This window comes from Psammomys obesus, unplaced genomic scaffold (genome assembly GCF_907164565.1).
Source record: "Psammomys obesus unplaced genomic scaffold, mPsaObe1.curated_primary_1811, whole genome shotgun sequence".
Lineage (NCBI taxonomy): Eukaryota > Metazoa > Chordata > Mammalia > Rodentia > Muridae > Psammomys > Psammomys obesus.
Window position 1 is genome coordinate 15,212,187 of NW_026585504.1, and position 17,609 is coordinate 15,229,795.

At 48.8% G+C, this 17,609-nt stretch overlaps 1 protein-coding gene across 3 annotated transcripts in view; it reads right to left on the reverse strand.

Moving 5' to 3' along the window:
* Stard9 (StAR related lipid transfer domain containing 9) overlaps positions 1–17,609 on the reverse strand; it is a 91,475-nt gene that overhangs the window by 10,603 nt on the left and 63,263 nt on the right. For all 3 annotated transcript variants that reach the window (XM_055628656.1, XM_055628489.1, XM_055628579.1), the window contains 6 exons: positions 14,672–14,862; positions 13,737–14,208; positions 2,443–12,504; positions 1,313–1,510; positions 709–892; positions 179–316 (listed from right to left, as the gene is read on the reverse strand). In XM_055628656.1, the coding sequence (XP_055484631.1) occupies positions 179–316; positions 709–892; positions 1,313–1,510; positions 2,443–12,504; positions 13,737–14,208; positions 14,672–14,862 (11,245 nt within the window). The remainder of the gene's footprint in view (positions 1–178; positions 317–708; positions 893–1,312; positions 1,511–2,442; positions 12,505–13,736; positions 14,209–14,671; positions 14,863–17,609) is intronic.

The following is a 17,609-nucleotide window of genomic DNA, read 5'->3' on the forward strand; positions in this document are numbered from 1 at the left end:
ACAACCACACACATAATTAAAAATAAAACAAAACTTAAAAAAAAACAAAACACTGAAATACAAGAATAAAAAGAGAGGAAGGCAGACCTAACCTAAAGACACATGTCAGCAGAGACCTTAAGAAAGCACAGGTCCCAGCCACACTTTCATCTCAACTCTCCAATGTCTGCCCACTCACCACAACTTCTAGGGAGTGGAGGTGGCCTGAGAAGGCTGGGATGCTGTTGTAGCCAGACGTGACCCCAGAAGATATGCTTCCGTTGGAGCTGGTACACAGTGAGCTGGAGGTGGCTAGAGTTTGCAGGCTTTCCTCTTCCTGGGAAGAAGACAGATAAACTAGATTCTGATGATACACCCTCCCTACCACATCCTCTCCCCCACCTGGCCCCTCACCTCCACAGCTGCCACCGCTCGCCTCCCAAAGCCTCCTGCTGAGCATCCCACCTACTCTCCAGAAGCCTCAACTCTCCATGCTTGTGCACATCCCTGACTCCACACAGAAGCTTCTTCCTCCCACACTGGCCTGGGACAGCAGTGGTCTGATGAGGGTGTAAAGGGAATAGGAGCCTAGCTTTGGGATGGAAGCAGAGCCCTACACTCTCTAGGTGTATCACCAGACTCAGACAGACAGAGGGAAGGCTGTCAGAGTCTAAGATCTGGCCCAAGTTCCAGGCCTGTCCTAAGGCAGAAGATTGCCTCATTCCCCACCTTTAGCAGCTGAGAGATGATCTGCTGGCGGATTCTCATCTTTTCCTGTTCAGTCCGCTCCCTGAGCCGATCTCGAGCCTGGGCAATCTCCACCTTGGCCTCTTCACGGGCCCGATGATAGTCTCGAAGCATCAGATCAATGTCAGAGGGAAAGCGGGCTGGTCTTGATGCTGGCTGTGGTATCCTAGGGAAGCCCACAGGATGAAAAGACACCTTCTGACATGGTATGTGCACAAAAATACTGTCCTGCCTACCCCAGCTGGCTCAGCACAATGCTCTATTGCTTACATGGTCATCATTTATCATTCTTAAAAGAGGTTTCTAGAGGGAAACAAGCCATTCTTGACACACCACCACCACCCCACCCCTGCACACAGACTTGAACACATATGAGTTCCTCTGTCTAATGCTTTCCCATGACTTCTATCCATCTCCTTTTGCACCTCTGTACCCGACTCCGTCCTATATATCCTATTTCCATTTGCCCCAGACTCCCACATTACCTCAGTCATTCCAGATGCATGGAAGAGCCTCTGGGATATTGAAATTCCAGTCCCAGCTCCCACAGAGTCTGATTCCTTGCAGGCTCCAGATTCACCCTTACCTAGTGGTCTCCACGACATCCTTCCTCAGCTGCTGCAGGTATTCTCGGCGTCTGCTGGGCAAGTCACGTTCCCAGCTGGGAAGATATTTGCTGGGCAGGAAGCTGAATTGTTTCTGGGGTGTGAGGCTTCGTGTCCGTCGAAAGTTATGAAGTTGCTCAGTCCTCCCGTTCCTGAGGGTCTCTGTAGTCTTTTTCTGCCTGAGACAAAATGTGATTGATTCACTGAGACAAAATGTGATTGAATTCCCACATGGCCTTCACCCTGAAGTCCTCTGACCCTGTGGAAAATGCAAGGGGAGCAAGGTCAGAGCTAACAGCTCCCTGTTAGGTCCTATTTCACCTTGCCCACCCCTTGCTCTTCAGGCCCAGGGCTCTTGCCTGTAAAAGTAACTGTTCTGTGCCTGATACTATCATTGTCTGCGAAGCCTACTGCCTCCTTCTGCTAGCCTAAGCCTACTCCTAGAAGCTTCTAGCCCCCATACAATCTAACCTGGGTCCAGAATGTTTTTAGCTCTGAGACTTACTGCTTAAAAAGCTCACCCTTTCTTGTTCTGATCTCTGTGCTGGCTGGTTCAACTTAGTTGTTCTGGCTCAAACTACCCTTCCAACTGACTCAGTCTGGATTCTCTCTTGGCCCCTGAATTGTTCTGCTTAGTTTCCAGCAATCTGCTCTAATCTTCTGGCTCCTCATTCTCTGGCTCCTTCTTGTCTCCACCTTTGTCTATCTTGTTCTGTCCTCTCTCTGTTTATTTGTCCTGGTAAAATTGCCTTCTCTCTCCTCTCCCTCTCTGCCAATTATATAGCTTCCCTTTCCTCTCTCTTCTCATGAAGAATTGGGCATATCCTATTCTATCAAGTCTTTCTCTGATTCATCACTGTTTCTAAGCTGTTTCTGTCACTCAATTAGACATCACTTTCTAAGATGGGTGCTTCCTTCTGAAAACTAACTTTATTCTTTATTGTTTGTGATTAAAGGTATGTAACACCATGCCTGGACTTAAGCTTTTCTTTACCTGAAACTTGCTCTCTACTGGGCTGGAATTGAACTCAGATCTGTTTGCCTCTGTCTGATGGATTAATAAGCCTCCCAACAACTATATCAGGCAAATAAAAGTTCCTTTTACACTTACCTGGTGTAGCACTCCTCCCTGGAGGACAGAGCAGGTTCTTCAGGAGCAAGCACATCTCCTGTCCCACTCTGCAGCACCTTCATCAGAGCATCTGTCTCCCCGAAGCCATGGTGTAGTTTTGCTTCTGTGAGTTCCACACTGAGTGAGGGTTTCTGGACCCCAATTTGTAAGGGGATATGCTTCAGTCGGGGCCACTCAGGGTCCTGGCTGTAGTTGCCAGAAGCTTGCAGGGGCCTTTGTGTTTGGTCTACAGAACTGGAGTCACACCCGACTTCTAGATCCTCACCGACGTGCAGCCCTCCACAAGGTCCATTCTGAACTCCATACCAGTTATTAAATTTGTTATCGATGGGGAGGTCCCTCAAGTTGTGATGCTGAAGACCAGGGGCCACACATATATGTGAATCAGGACAGAGCAGCCCCACAGGGTTGCAGGCCTGGGGTGGGGCTATAGAAGGATTTTGAAGCCCTGTAGTGTAAGAGATAGGACAAGGGCTAAGGGGCTGAAGACCTCTCCATGAGGAAGATAGCTCCATACTGGGTTGTGGCTCAGCCACAGACACTGAGCTCTCATCTTCACTGGCTGCCCTGACCTGCCACTGACTTGGTCTCCTACTGATCAGTGGACCATGCTGTATGGAAGCTACCTTCTCAGGCATAAAGCTGTCATCTAGCTTCAAGCTCCTGTGCCTTGGTGGTGGAGATGGCAGTCTGCTTTGGTCTCCAGCGGTGCTCTTGGGCTGAAGCTGCTGAGGGGCCTGCTCTAAGAAACTAACATGGAGACTAGAGCTCTTCTGTTGGCTGCATGAGGAGCTAGAGTCAAGAAATAATCTCTCAGAGCTCCTTTCGAAGAGGTTCTTGCCTTCTCTTTCCAGAGACTCAGGTCTCTGAGAGACACCAGACTCATCAGTGGCTTCAGAATTATCCACTGGAGGTCCTGGGTCACCAACAGCAACATCTGGACTGATACCAAGCTCCTGGAAGTCTTCAAGAGGGTGAGCTGAGGGGACTGATAGAGTAGAAGAGGCTAAGGGATTATTCAACTCCTGGGCGCTGGCACTAAATGTAAGAATTGGAGAGGAAGCCCTATCCACCAGCACAGCACTAGAGGGGCCCAGCTTCTTCTGGGTACTGGGCTCCTGGGTGAACTCTGAAGCACCATGGAAGATCCCTGAGTACTGGGAGACTCTAGGACTGTTGACCACCATGCAAGACTCCTCTGGCTGCAGGCTGGGAGAGGGGGATCCATCAGGAGAAGCCGGGGAGCTCACCAAAGTAAGGTTCTGCCCAACATGAACTTTCTGAAACCTCAAATATGGTGAAGACACAGGAAGGCTCTGCAACTTATTGTGAGTGCTTCCTTCACGGAGATCTGAGGGTTCTGCTGCTTCCTCTCCATCTCTCTTCTCTTGAGCCACAGTGGTAATATTTGAGTCCATTACTTCAACAATCACACTGACTTCTTGAGGCTTGACCACTGGGGGCTGGGAGGGCAAAGGAGATGAGGCCAGGTCTGTCTGGATGCCCTCATCCACAGTGGTCTGAGTACAACTGTCCATAGTGAGGGCCTGTGGAGCCTCATCTGGGGATTCACTCTTGATGTTCTGTTCCTTTGGGACTACACTGGTCTGTGAGAGACTCCCAAGCAGCTCTGAAGTGCTGTGCAGAAGCTGTGAGAGGTGGAGAGACAGATTGTGCATGCTGGTCCAGGAGGCCAGCTCAGAGGCTGACATTGTGGTGGCACTGGGCTGAGCAGAGATATTGGTGCAACTCCAGTGGAGCCTGCTGCCCAGGGTCTGCGTTCCCTGCTCAAAGGTATTCATCTTGGCCTGCCTCACAGTGTGGCCTCTCTCTAATGGGCAGAGTAGTACAATGTCATCTACCTGAGCTGTGGCGCTCTGGCCAGCCAGAGGCAGCTCACTCCTCAGATATCCTATTTCCTCAGAATGGCCCTTGAATAGGGGCCTCTTGTCAGGACCCCTTATTGGGGCAACTCCTTCAGAGCCAGTAAAGATATGGGGCTCTCCCACAGCAAGTGAGGAACTCCATATTTCCCAGCCTTTGCTTGAACTTTGGTTACTCTCAATACCACTGTGTATGTTTGACAGATCACGGGTTTGGGTGTAATTCCTGAGATGGGAGTGAAACGGGGTTTTTTTGTCTTCTAGGGCATTGTCCGTGCTGGAGCACTGAGCCATAGTTGATGGTATTAGGCATTGGGGTTTCTGGCTACAAGAGACATCAACTGTACTTCCAAACACATATTGTTTCCAGCCAATATGCACAGGTCTCTGTGGACACCAGGGCAGGACATAGGGACTTAGGTCACTGGAACCAGAGTGCATTTCTTTGTTCACCTTAGAGTGCCAATTCTCTGGCATACTCTGGACACTCAGTTTATCTGTCTTTCCTTGACGGGCCTCTTCGAAAGTACCAGGCATCCAGTTGGTCATGAAATCAGGGGTTGGCATACATGACACAGTGGAAGATGTTGGGTAAGGAGGAATGACAGGTTTTAGGGGCTTGTCATCGGTGGGACTATTGTTAAAGTTACATAAAACTTTGTGACTGCAATCCTGAGTCTTCGGACATGTCGACACTGGCTTTTCTGAGGAATGGCCCCTCAGATGTGGGCCCCACAATCTGTTCAGCTCCTGTGCATCTTTCTCTGTTGGGGAAGGAAGCTCCATATTCAAATTTAGTTCTTGAAGGGATCGAGATGAGCTGACCACAGAGAACTGAGGTCTAGGGGAATACCTGGTGTTCTTGGGGCCAGAGAAGATTGCAATCACAGGAAGTGCGTGCCTGTGACTGGGAGCCAGATGCTCCCTTTCAGAGCAGAGCTGGCCAGGAGTCTGGGCAACAGGCTGTGAGGGTTCAGTTTGCCCCAAGGGCAGAGAAGCTGGGTCTTCAAAGTCTGAAAAGAAAGTCTGGGACACAGAAGACCTGGTCACAGCCATCTCCTCTTTTTCACCATCTTTAGTCTGAGAGCCATCAAAGCCACCTTTGTTAGAAGGTACTCCATTTCTGGCCTGGGCGTGGTCTTTGCCACCTCCTGGAGGCTCGTCTCTCTGTTGCTCTTCTTCCTCCCATGAAGTCTCAATCTGAGATTGGTCAGGATGTTTTAACATGTCTACAAATTTGGCGTGGGGACCCAAGTAACTGTGACCCCTGACCTCAGTAGAAGGCTGTGTATTTTCTGAACAGGGTCTTATGGTATTATCTAAGTGTCCATCCTGAGCTGCTTTCACCAGCTCACCGCCAACAGACCCTTTATTTAAATTTAGGGTATGTAGTCCCTGAGTCACCACAGGAGGTCCTGGCTTGGTTTGTGATATCTGTGCATTCTCACCTACAGAGTTATTCTTCAAAGTTCTCAGTGGCTCAGAGTATGTGCCTGCAGGACTGGATGGAGAATCGTCCTCAGGGGCACTGCTGGCCTTCTTCCCTGAAGTCTTTTCCCCAGAACCTTCAGCTGACCTTCTACCAGCAACTGTGTGGGTGAAGCAATTTGCCCTCACTTCAGAGCTGCAAAGGGAGCTGGAGCTTTGAGCTGGAGAGGGAAGAGCAGGTGTAGTGGGTGAGTTGGGAATGCCGATGTCTCCAGACCCAAATCCTACATTAACATGTTTGTGCTTGAGGCCATATTCTGAAAACACTTGAGAGTCTTTGGAAAAGCTTTCTACTGTTCCACCCGTTTCACTCGATGGCACTATGAAAGGTGAATGGACAGGAAGTGGAGCAGTACAAGGGGTTCCCTTCCTAAAGACACCATCTCTCCAACATGGCAGAGTAGAGGAATGACAAGAGTAGGCATGAATAGTAGGTGGAGAACCACTTAGTTGAGAGTAAGGAATAGTTCCATTCTCTTCCTCCTCATAAGATGAGCCACGTAGCCTGCTGCCTCCAGTGTTCCCCTCAAAGGCAAGGCACTCTTTTGGGGACAGACCTGGAGCCTCTTCTCTAACTCCATTTGGACTCAGGATAGGTCTTTGGTCTAGCAATGGAGTTGACCTTGTATATTTGCTGTCATCCCCACAGGCCTCTGCCAGACCAGAACCAACATTTTTCCACTTGACAGGACGCCACATGTGAGCATCTGCTTCAAACTTTGTTGGAGCTCCAGGCTGAACAGCACATGGCTTTGGACTTGCCTTCACTTCTTCTAAGCCAGTGGAAGCATCCGTGTAATGAAAACGGTCTTGCTTAGGCCCCAAAAGGCCGGCAGCATTATCAGCATTACAGATCACAGGCTGACACTCAGCATGGACTGCTTTTCCTTCCTGTGAGGTCACTGACACCTTACCTGAGCCTCCTCCACATGTGCTATCTAGACTTCTAGGTTCCTGATGCCCTGGAATCCTGTCCTGCCCCCCAAAGGATATACCCTCTGCAGTTTCCCATGCAGCCAACTGGCTTTGCCCATGCAGGCTTCTGCCAGGATCATCACAAGAAGCTTGAGAAGGTAAGACAGACACTTTCTCTGATCCCACCCTCCCATCCTGCTCTACAGTTGGTGTAGAAAGAAGCCTGTCTGGGACCAAAGGATAAACAGGGGACAGTGTTCTAGATGTTTCTTTCTTTTTCTCTATGACTTCAGAAGAACCAAACCATCCACTTGCTCCCCCAAATTGCCTTGTTTCTCTAGTACAATGTCCTTTTTCTAAATCTGGAACAGTGTGAGAGGAAGCCAGCAAATGATACCATGGTCCTCTGTCAGTTTCAGGATTAGGCAGATGATGAAGGTCCTCTGCACTGGCCTCATCAGCCAAAAGGTCTGCAGACACAGCAGATGGAGATTCTGCATGTAGTCCTTGTGCTTCATCTTCCTTCCTGGTGCTACCCCACCCTAACTTCACCATTTGCTCCTGAGACCTACCAGCAGCCTCTGAAAAACACTCAGCTTCTTGTGAAGGCTTACAATAAGGGAGGACTGTCCTGTCAGCCACAAAGTCACTAAGCCATTTCCTCTGTGCTTTTGCCTGTCTGATCTCTTTCAAGATAGCCAGACATATGGATGCATGGATAGAGGGGTCTGGCGGTAGCAGAGGCTCTGGATCAGGTGCCTCCAGTAGAGACACAGGTGTTAAGCAAGCAGAGCTAGCTGGGTGTTGATCTTCAGACTTCTCCTCTGCTTTCTGCCTTTCCTCCTCACCCTGGCCACTATCTTCTGGTAAGAGAAAACTGACCTTCTTTTCAGTCTGTCTTGAGACCCTGTCCAAGTAACTGGTTTTTATTTCTTTTTGTACAGTTCCTTCGGCTTCAGAATCCAAACCTTCTTGGGTAAGGAAGCCTATTGAAGTATCTCTGAAGTCCCCCTTCTGGTCTCCTTGGGGGCCAGTGCTCACTGTGATCCAGTCCTCCATCTCTGGTAAAATGCTGTCTGGTGTAACAGACCGACCATCAGCTCTCGTGACCATGGGCATCACAGATCCATGCCAGGCAGCGTGTGTGGTGTAAGCATCCCCTGTAACACTTCCCTGGGGGCTACTGCTGCTGGTCTCGCCACTGAGAGCCTGATGCCCTACTCCAGTTGCCAAAGAGCTTCTATTAATTTTCAACATTGTAGGCTCTAACATGTGCTCAAATGAAGAGATGCCTTTGGTACCAGAGGCATGCAAACAGCTTCTTGGTAAGTGAGGATAATGCATGGGTTGGGTACCACTCAGCTCTCCACAAAAAAGAGCTGCAGAGAAGCCTGTCTGGCTATGGGATGGGGAGACAGTCTCCTGGCTGAAAAATGTTCCCTCACAGTGCTGGCTTAGAATAAGAAATTCCTGAGTTGGTGAGATCATATTCTCTTCTTCATGTAAGTTCTCTCCCCTTTTCACGGCCATTTCTTCAACACTCCCTTGAGCTTTTGTATCCTCCAAGTATGAATCACTTGGGAGTTCAACAATTTCCTGAAACTTTTCCATAGTCTCTGGTTCTTCGAGACTTTCCAAGGCCCAAGCCTGGTCTTGGAAGTTTGTTGATGTTTTTAGAAGCTCATCATCCTTCTCAGATCTCTCTACACTGGGCTGCAATGGCAGAGCTCTAGCTAACGCCTTCATTCTCCTGGAGTGAAGGGAAATGTTGCTAGACTCTCTGAGAGCTATGCCTTTCCCCAGAAAATCACATGTGTCCCTGGCAAGTCTGTCTACTCCAGGTTGTGGGTCTGAGTGCTCACTCTCAGACTGCCTTACTTGTGCATATTCCCTTGATCTGGAGGAGCTTCCTATGACTTTCTGGACTTGGGCATTATGACTGAGGGCACTGCCACCATCTTCTTCCCTAGATTTGTTGTCTCTGGTACCATCTTCTATCTGTACTGGAAAAGATGGCTGAACCCCAAAGAACAAATGTTTTCCAGAGCTTCCTGGCATCAGGACATGGTCGGCCCTCTCCTGGTCCTGTATGTCCTGGAGCATAAGCTCTGTACTTGACATGTGGGAAGCATCAAGATGCTTATTCTGCTTAGATTCGATTTCCAAGATGCCAGTTTCCAGCTGTATTACACTCCGGAGCAGCCTAGCCATCTCTTCAGCATTATTAAATCTTTTATTCTGTTGCTCTCCCAAAGGTTCTTCTTTGGACTTTATTTCTTGTGACTGCCCATGGGCCTTGCATTCAACAGGCTTTCTTTTCTGAGAGCACAGAACTAGATGGCATCTTTCACAGGTGTACTGGGTTCCTGGAAGATTGAACTCTTCTCTGATGTCTTTGGAAATCATTTCCCTGAGAAGCACAGTTTCATTCCTCCCCTCCCACATGTGGGTTGGACTTCCACCTCTGGCCATGAACACAGGGCTGCTTACTTGACAGTGGACTGATCTGGATTCCAAAGAAACAGCAGTTTCCTCTTGTACCTTGTCCAGGTCAAAGTTGATGTTGCCAATGAACTCAGACCTGCCTCCAGAAGTAGTCTGACTGTGAACATCACAGGTCTGTATCTGAGACAGCAGTGCATCCTGCTCTTCCTCACTTGCCGTGGAATCACAGATGAAGAGCAAAGTCTTGGACTCAGAGCCGTCAAAGGCAACACTGCAGTGGTGCCATGCAGAGGCCTCTTCTCCTTCCTCGTGTACTGAGAGGCTGTACTTCTTGTTTAAAATTCCAAAGTGATTTCCACATTTGCAAGCTTTGAGGCTGGCAGAAGGGAGATGTCTGTTCTGAGCAACAAAACAATAAGCAGAATCATGGCTTTCTTCCTCCTTCATATTTCTAGAGCAGTCCCCCAGCTCTTCAGTAATTTCCCCTGTGCTCAGATCAGTTGGCCTCTTTGTTGTCGCCTGCTGAGATGAGTCAATCTTAGAATTCTGGCTTTTCGACACCTTGGACAAGTTATTCCTCCAGTGAGCTTTCTGGAGGACTTCATAGCTATGACCAAAGCCCCAGGCTTCCCTGGGGGGTGGGGATGGCACTCGGGCTTCCCTACAGGCTGGAATCTCTAAGGCAGTTTCTGTCAAGGCATCCCTGCTCTTGGTTACATAGAATGTTTCCAAGGGAGGTGGTTGCAAGGAAGGTGGGAAAGGGTCCCAGGGAGCAGAGTGCGGGGGCAGCTCTGGATCTGAAGGGAGAGTGCAAGCACCACCTTCGTGTGTTCCAGCTGCTTCCCCGCTGCTCTGAGGGGAAGCTGCCTTCTCTTCTAGGAGGGGATGCTGGCTTAACAGTCCTGGTTGAACTGCAGTGTTTTTCCTGAGATGCGCCCCATCTTGAGGCCAGTGGTCTACTTCAGCGGCTAAGGTATCATGACTGTGATAAGCCCTCTTCTGGAAGAAATACTGCCCAGAGGAAGTTATCAGCCCAGGGTTCTTGCCACTCTGAAGGGACCCTTCCAGGCTGGCCCGATTGACTTCCCATGCTTCTGTCATGGAATTTGGTGTCTTGTTTCCTGCTGTATGGGCCTGTGCTTCAGATTCAGAAGTCAGTGGCTCCGGGTCTGCTAGGTACACCCCACTATAACTCACTCTCTCAGCGGCACTGAAGAGGTCAGAAGCACTTTCTAGGTTGGCCCTCACACTGCCACAGTCTTTCTCCTCTCTTAAGTGCCTGGCTTTGGATAGGTGGACTGGAAAGTAGCTGAAGCCTAAAGTTCTAGATACCCCGGGGTCAATTGGCAACTGAGTGTCTACTTTATCAGAAGCTTCAGCCAGGGAGCTAGAGTCTTCCTCCAGGAAGAGGAAAGCTGGCCTGGGCTCTCCTACAGCCCCCAAAACAGAATTTGAGAGTTCAAGAAGATACTTTTGCTGAAGGGCAGTCCAGTCCTCATGAATACTGCCTACATGAGTGACTGAGGTGCCAGAGGGAGCCAGCACACTCGATATGTCAGGACTGTGGGACTCTTCCGAGATGGCCTGGTAGGTCACATCAGAGATTTTTCTACCCTGAAAGACACCATCAACTCCTGGCTGAAGGAGCCTTTGATGTCCACAAATTGAGGGCTTGGATGTATCAGAATCAGGAGGTGCACACAAATCTGAACTACTGGTTGGCCTGGCACTAGCTTGGGTAAGTGTGTGGCTCCCTGACAGGACTGTAGCTGGTGACTTTACTTCTTCCATGCTTAGCCATTGTCTAGGCATCTCACCATGCAGCTGAATTTCATGTCTGTCAGGACTTGGACATAAAGAATGTATGATCCCTGAAGGGCTGCTGGAATAGCCCTTAGAGTCACAAGAAAACCATGAATCCACAGATACCAGGGGGCTCGCTCTTGTAACCTGCACACCTTGGAAAGAGTTGGTTTGTTCAAAATAGCTTGCCTCCATTTCTGACTCAGGCTGCTCACAATAGTGCTGAAACTGAGGATCAAGGTAAAATGAGTTGCTTTTTGGCACAAAGACATTCAGCCTGACTGCTGTTCTGTGGATGATAGGGCTAGGCCTGCATGTTGCCTCCTGGTCTGCTGCAGGTAGGGAGTCCTTCTGCAGGTGCCAAAAAGTCTCGGTAGGTCCCTCATCAGCAGAACCAAGGTAAGGCTCCTCTTGTCTGTCTCCTTCTAGTTCTGCAGCCTCGATCAAGCTGTCCAAGGAAAAGCTCCCACGTGCTGGAGTAAATAAGCTTCTGTCTGAGGGCATGGTGAGGCCCCTCGCAGAGGCTGAAGTTCTGGTCCTTGAATACCCACTGTCCTTGGTAGAATATTCACCCCCTAGGTTTTCTGGGGGGCTTTGGTACCTGTTCTCAGCAAGTGAATCCTCAGATATTTGACTGTTGTCACTTTCGGAGTTCTCTGGATCTGGGAGAACCCATTTTCCCTGAAGGTCCTTTGGCTTCAGCAGCTCCTTTGGAACTTTGATGTAGACATGAGAGAGAGAATCTACTGAGTAACTGCTCTCAGTGTCAGATAGGTCATTGTCCTTTTCCCTTAGATGATCCATTATAGGTCTAGAACCTGTGAAGGAGGCCAGGGTGTCTGGATCCTCTGCACTAGGTTGTTTTTTTAAAGGACTGCCACAAGGCAAATGAGAGAACTTTTTGGCAAAGTCTCTGGCCCTAGCTGTCAGTACCCTCTGATGTTTTTTTGGTGCCCTGCTTGGAGGAGGTGGTTTGGATTCTGCCTGAAAAGCCATGACTATTTTTCCATGCCCAGCTGCTTGCTTGGATCCACTGAGATAAGCAGAATAAGTGGTAGTTTCCTTAAGAGCCTTGTAGGTCTCATAGCTCCCTACTTTTTGCCACCCAGTTTGTGTGTTGACAGATGCTCCCAATCCCTTATCCCTTCTAGTGTGGGCAGCTGGGGTAAGGGTCCTTGAACCATGCTTTAGCTTCTTAGTTGATTGGCATAGAGTCACTGAGCTCTGGGATGACATCTGACAGGGCTGTTTACCCAATGACTCAGTGTCTTGGCTATTTACAGACATATGGCTCCCAGTGAGACAGGCACCTTGAGTAGAGACTTCCCTCCTGGGTGAGGCTCCCCTGGCTGGATAGAGTTTCCTCCAGCCTGATGGATGAAAGCCGTTCCTGCCCGAGCGCCCTGTCCTTGGAGGGGGAATGGTGCACGCTGATGGAGTTTCCTCTGGTACTTGGTGAGTTGGGTCAGGCGGTGATGTGGTGGAAGGATCCGAGTTCAGGAAGGCACTGTGAAGAGAAGAAAAGCCAGTTCAGAAAAGTAATGTTCCCTACTCTCTGTCACTAAAAAGAACATGGCATCCTACTTCTCTGAAAGAGTTGGAAAGCAGGCAGTGTGTCCTACACTTCTCAGAACAATACATACAAGAGCAGACCATTGACAATAAAGCCCTGGCTTTCAGGGGTCTCAAATACATACTGTCACTTACTCCCTGCCCCCAACTGTTTTATCTTAGGAAAAAGTTTAACTGAATTATATATCAAGCAATTGGCTATGTCAGGAAAACAGGAACAATTTTAATACTATTAAAAAAATCAAGCAGATAAATCTATGAAGTGGTACTACCTACTAAACTGACCCTTTTTGCACATTGATAAGAAATGGAAGGATGATTATGGGAACTTCAGAGATTTAACAGTGACAGGCAGTTTATAAAACTAATCAGACCTTGATACGGAAAACCAAGGCACACCGAGTAACTTGGGAAAACTGAACAGGACCCAGGTTTTAGATCAAGCTACCAACCTTAATCTCAGTAGGTACAATTTGGTAGGTATGACAAAATAGCTTATACATTTTTACAGGTACATGCTCAAAGGATGTGGGGTAAAATGTCACGATATTGCGTTGAACCCTTTGCGAGACAGGGTGGTGGGAGTGAAAGGAAGTGTGACGCATCTCCGTAACCGCTGACGAAGTGGTGCTGCATGCGCTCTCATCTCTTTGCATGCTTGGATTTTTCCCCACAGTAAAAAGTTGGTTTGTCTGTCACGTTATTTAACAAATAGAGAGGTGAACAAACATAATAGCAACACTGTGTGGGTCTTCTGAGCCAAGGACACACAGAATAAGCACACAGGTCTCCCCTCCAAAGAATCTGGGAGATAATATACTCTACACTCTCCTGGGGCAGCAGACAGGGATTGAAAAAGCCGAGGAGGCAGATCCGGTCCTGAACCTGGAGGCAGCCTGTGCTCAGAGGCAAGGCGAGACTAAGGAAGAGGTAGGACATCTGGGCAGTCTAGACATGAACATGAGACAAGTTCCTTCAGAAGAAATGAGCTGGGAACAAGAGCAGCCCTGAAAGCCGATTGTATAAATATATTCACAAAGAAGAGAGGCCAGAGGACCAGAGAAATAAAACACCTCTCCACCTCACAGAATGAGGAAGCCTGTGGAGTAAACAGCCAGGGAAGCTGGACTCACTCCAGCCATGGCTACTGGTGGCCATCACTGGTACCTGTGTGGCTGGGGTAGGCGTGGGCTGCAGAGCCTCTGTGGGCTCAGGCAGCTGCGAGTTGTCCATCTGCTGCTCTCCTGAGAACCTGGGCCTGAGGTGTTAGAGCTGGAGACCCAACTTGGGGCCTCGGAGGCACTGTCATCCTGGATCCAGTAGAGTGCCCTGAGCTGCTCTAGTCTCCTCTGGGCCTCCAGCTGCCTCCACTTCTTAATTCTCTCCACCTGCAGTGAGACCTTTTTCCACCTGCTGTTCCACACTGCGGCCCGAGAAGTATGTCTCCGCAAGCGCTGCAACTGAACCACCCTTTTCTGGCTTTGAACCAGTGGGGATGGTGGGGTCTGAGGAGCTGTTGAAAGCCAGGCATCAGGTGCCACAAAGGCCTCAAGTTCTTTCTCTTCCCCACAGTCGTCTTCTTGCTTTGTCTCCTGCAAGCTGGCTAGCCAGGTCTCTTCTCTGAGTAGCCACTGCTGGTCTGGGAACCAAAAACACCCAGAGAGAAGGTCAGCACTTCCTGCCTATGGCTGCCTAGACTCAGACATCTCCAGCCATAGCCAGAGCTGTGAGGAGTGAAAAGGGATGAATAGAGCGACGTGGCAAACAAGAGCTACAGGGCCTCCTTTACTGAAAGGGAAGGAAAGGAAGATGTGTAGGCCTCAATATAATAGTGGACAAGTGGGGCAGTTGGAAATGCACAGACAAGTGCACCACTGGAGGGAGTCAGCAGAAGGTGCATCATTCTGAGGGGCCATCGAGAAGTCCATTTGTTTATTTCCAGCCCCCTTGTGTGAGTTTCTGATCTCTAAAAGAAGGGAGAGAACGCCCCGTACAAAAGATTCCATCACGTCACAAAGACAACAAAGGTCAGAACACAGAAGCTCGGCAGTGTGAAACTGAGGAAGGCAGGCGAGGCAGACGCCTTAGACAAGGGCACCTACTCTCTTTTATCTGTTGGCTGATGTGCGTCTGGTCCAACTCCAGTCCCTTCTGAACTCTACTCTGTCCTTCAGTGACTTGCTCTGTCAGATCCTCCACAGAGCATTTCTGTTGCTCAGACTGGGCTCTGTGGAATGTCTTGCCATTTCTTGATGGATGCTGGTCCTTGTCACACTGATCTTCCAGTACTTTCCTGTGACAGAAAGTCTAGGGTCACCCAAGCAAACCAAACTCAGGACAAATGGTTGGGAGACAAGTCCCTCTGAGAGCACTCCTAAACTCAACAAGGTAGAAAGAGAGAGGGCTTCAGACATCTGGCAGTTTGGAACAAATAGGTGTGTCATCATAGGCAGCTCATGACATCATAGCACAGGAGCAGAGAATAGTCAGTAGACAACACTCTTGGAATTGTGGGTATAGCAGAAACCCAGTTTACTCTCATAACAAAATCATGAAAGTCAAACATGTTTTTGTTGTTTATTTTTATTTGTTTCAGGGTTTTGTTTTGTTTTTGAGGCAGGGTCTCTATGTAGCCCTGGATGGCTGGAAACTCACTATGTAGACCAGGCTGGTTCTGAACTCAACGGAGCTCCACCTGCCTCTGCCTTCTGAGTGCTGACATTAAAGGCATATGCCACTACACCTGGCTCATAGGAAATAATGAAAGTAGATAATATTTTGTTAAAAGTACAAAAAGCTGAGTGTGGTGGTACATGCCTTTAACCCTAAAGCTCTGGAGGCAGAGGCAGGAGGATTATGAGTTTTTCTGTCTCAAAATCAAAATATAAAAACAATGCTTTAGCTAAATCAAGCATCTCTGTCCAGACTGGGGAGGTGGCTCAGTGGATAAAGCACTTGCCATGTTAATGTGAGGACCAGGGTTTGGATCCCCAAATTACAAATAAAAGCCAAGCAAGCATGGTAGCTACCTGAAATCCCAGCCCATGGACAGCAGAGACCGATCCCTAGGGCAAGTTGGCTAGTCTAGAACTGGCAAGCTAGTCAGTGAGAGACCCTGATCCAATAGAGTACAGCCGTTGAGAGATGTTGATATCAACGTTAGGTCTACACACACACACAAGCTTGCACACGCACGTGCGCACACACATATGTGTACATGCAGACGTACACATACAGAGAAGCTCTGCCCTTTAAAAATGAAAAAATTAAAAGGGTTTCTACTAAAATTTCTCCCAGAAAATCCAGGGAAAAAAATCAGAATACTGGGAAGGAAAACTGTTAACCCAAAACATTTTGTACATATATTTACACATTTTGTACAAATGTTTATACATGTTTTGTTTGTATTACTACTTCAAAATTAGCCACAGTTATTCCATAAACCCATCAATGAGGCCTAGATAAGCCCAGCTAAAACCCACAGAACACCACATCCAAGAGGCAGAGTGGGGAGCCATGTATTCTGAATCCTCTGGGGCTACCCTGGATGTTTCTATGGACTGTTCACACAGACATAAGACTTCCCAGCCAGGGACTCCCAGTGTAAACTTTGTATACTTTGTAAAGTGTGTAAACCCTCAAGGCAGGAAAGTGGCCAGGCCCCTGCCTGAGGAGCTCCCACCAGTCCTGAATAGAGAAATCCACCAGTCCCTGAGCTCCCCCAAGATCAGGACTTGAAATCCCACCAATCCTCGCCCTGGAAATCTCCACTCTCTTAAGAAATCCTATATAAGCCCTGCCTACTGTTCAGTTCCCTGCTGTTTTCTCCCTGGAGTAGAGGCAGCCACTTCTGGATTCATCCCTCCAAACTCTGGGTTTGTCCCTCCCAATAAATCTCTTTTATGAGATTTGCTGCCTGGTGTGACCCTCATCGGAAGAAGTCAGGAAATAAAGAAGCCAAGAGGGAGATACCCTCCCCTGGGAACTGCAACTCTGAAGAGCTACAGCCAATTGGAGCTGTTACATTGTAGAGCTACTGCTCAGCCAGGGATATCCTCCCTCAGGGCAGCATTAGCTCTGCTGAGGAGGCTTCCTCTCAGAGCTTGTGGTCCCTGAGCTCCAGAGTCCCAGGACACCTTTCCATCTGAGCAGAATCGCCAACAGTTCCCCAGGGCTCAGATTTGCAACTTGCTTTTGCTTAGGAGAGCTCCTGTAGCTTCCAGGAAAGCAGCAGCTGTGGCAGTTCTCTGCACGCGGCTGCAAGGGAGACTGTCCAGGATTATCACCGTGTATTTACCGGAGCTGCCATACAGCCTCAGCCAGAAGGATACCTCTATTAAGCACATTTTTCAAATTTCCAGGGTAAGTAGAAAAGAAAATGACTACGCTACATGTCTGGATGTGGTACCAAAACCAAATTCTCATTACAAGGGCAGCCAAGGGTCCTGTGACTAACAATGGCTGCCTTTTGTCTTAGGAAACTGCAGCCTCTCCTGGATACTGCCTGGTCACCACCTACTGCCATCACTCTGCTATACTCTCTTCTCTTCTCTGGCAGTTATCCTCCACTACCTTGAGGTCTTGCAGAGTCTGCCACAGAATTTAACAGTGGCTACTGCAGCAGCAGTGAAAGCGTCTGGGTTCTAGCCATTTAAAGGTACTCCTACCCCAACTCCAAACAAGAAAATGCGAAGAACACAGGCAATAGTCTCTGCAGACAAAATTCCTTCCTGGTTTAAATCACACTGCAAGAAGAAAGTGACCAATTTCCTCAGCTTATGAAAAGCTCTGGCCCTCTCAAATGACCCTCCAGAGATGAATGAAGGACAATAGTCTAGGACAAGGGCAGCCCTGAACCCAAGTTCAGGGAAGAGTAGGAGAGACTGCCCACAAATCCAGACTGGGCCATGTACTTTCCTCTGTCAGGTCCACTCCTTGGCCTCTTTGCCCAATTACTAGCTTGAACACCACACCACCTGACCAAGAGCTGGCACCAGATGCTGACTACAGTAGCTGCACAGCCCAACCCAGCCTACAGGC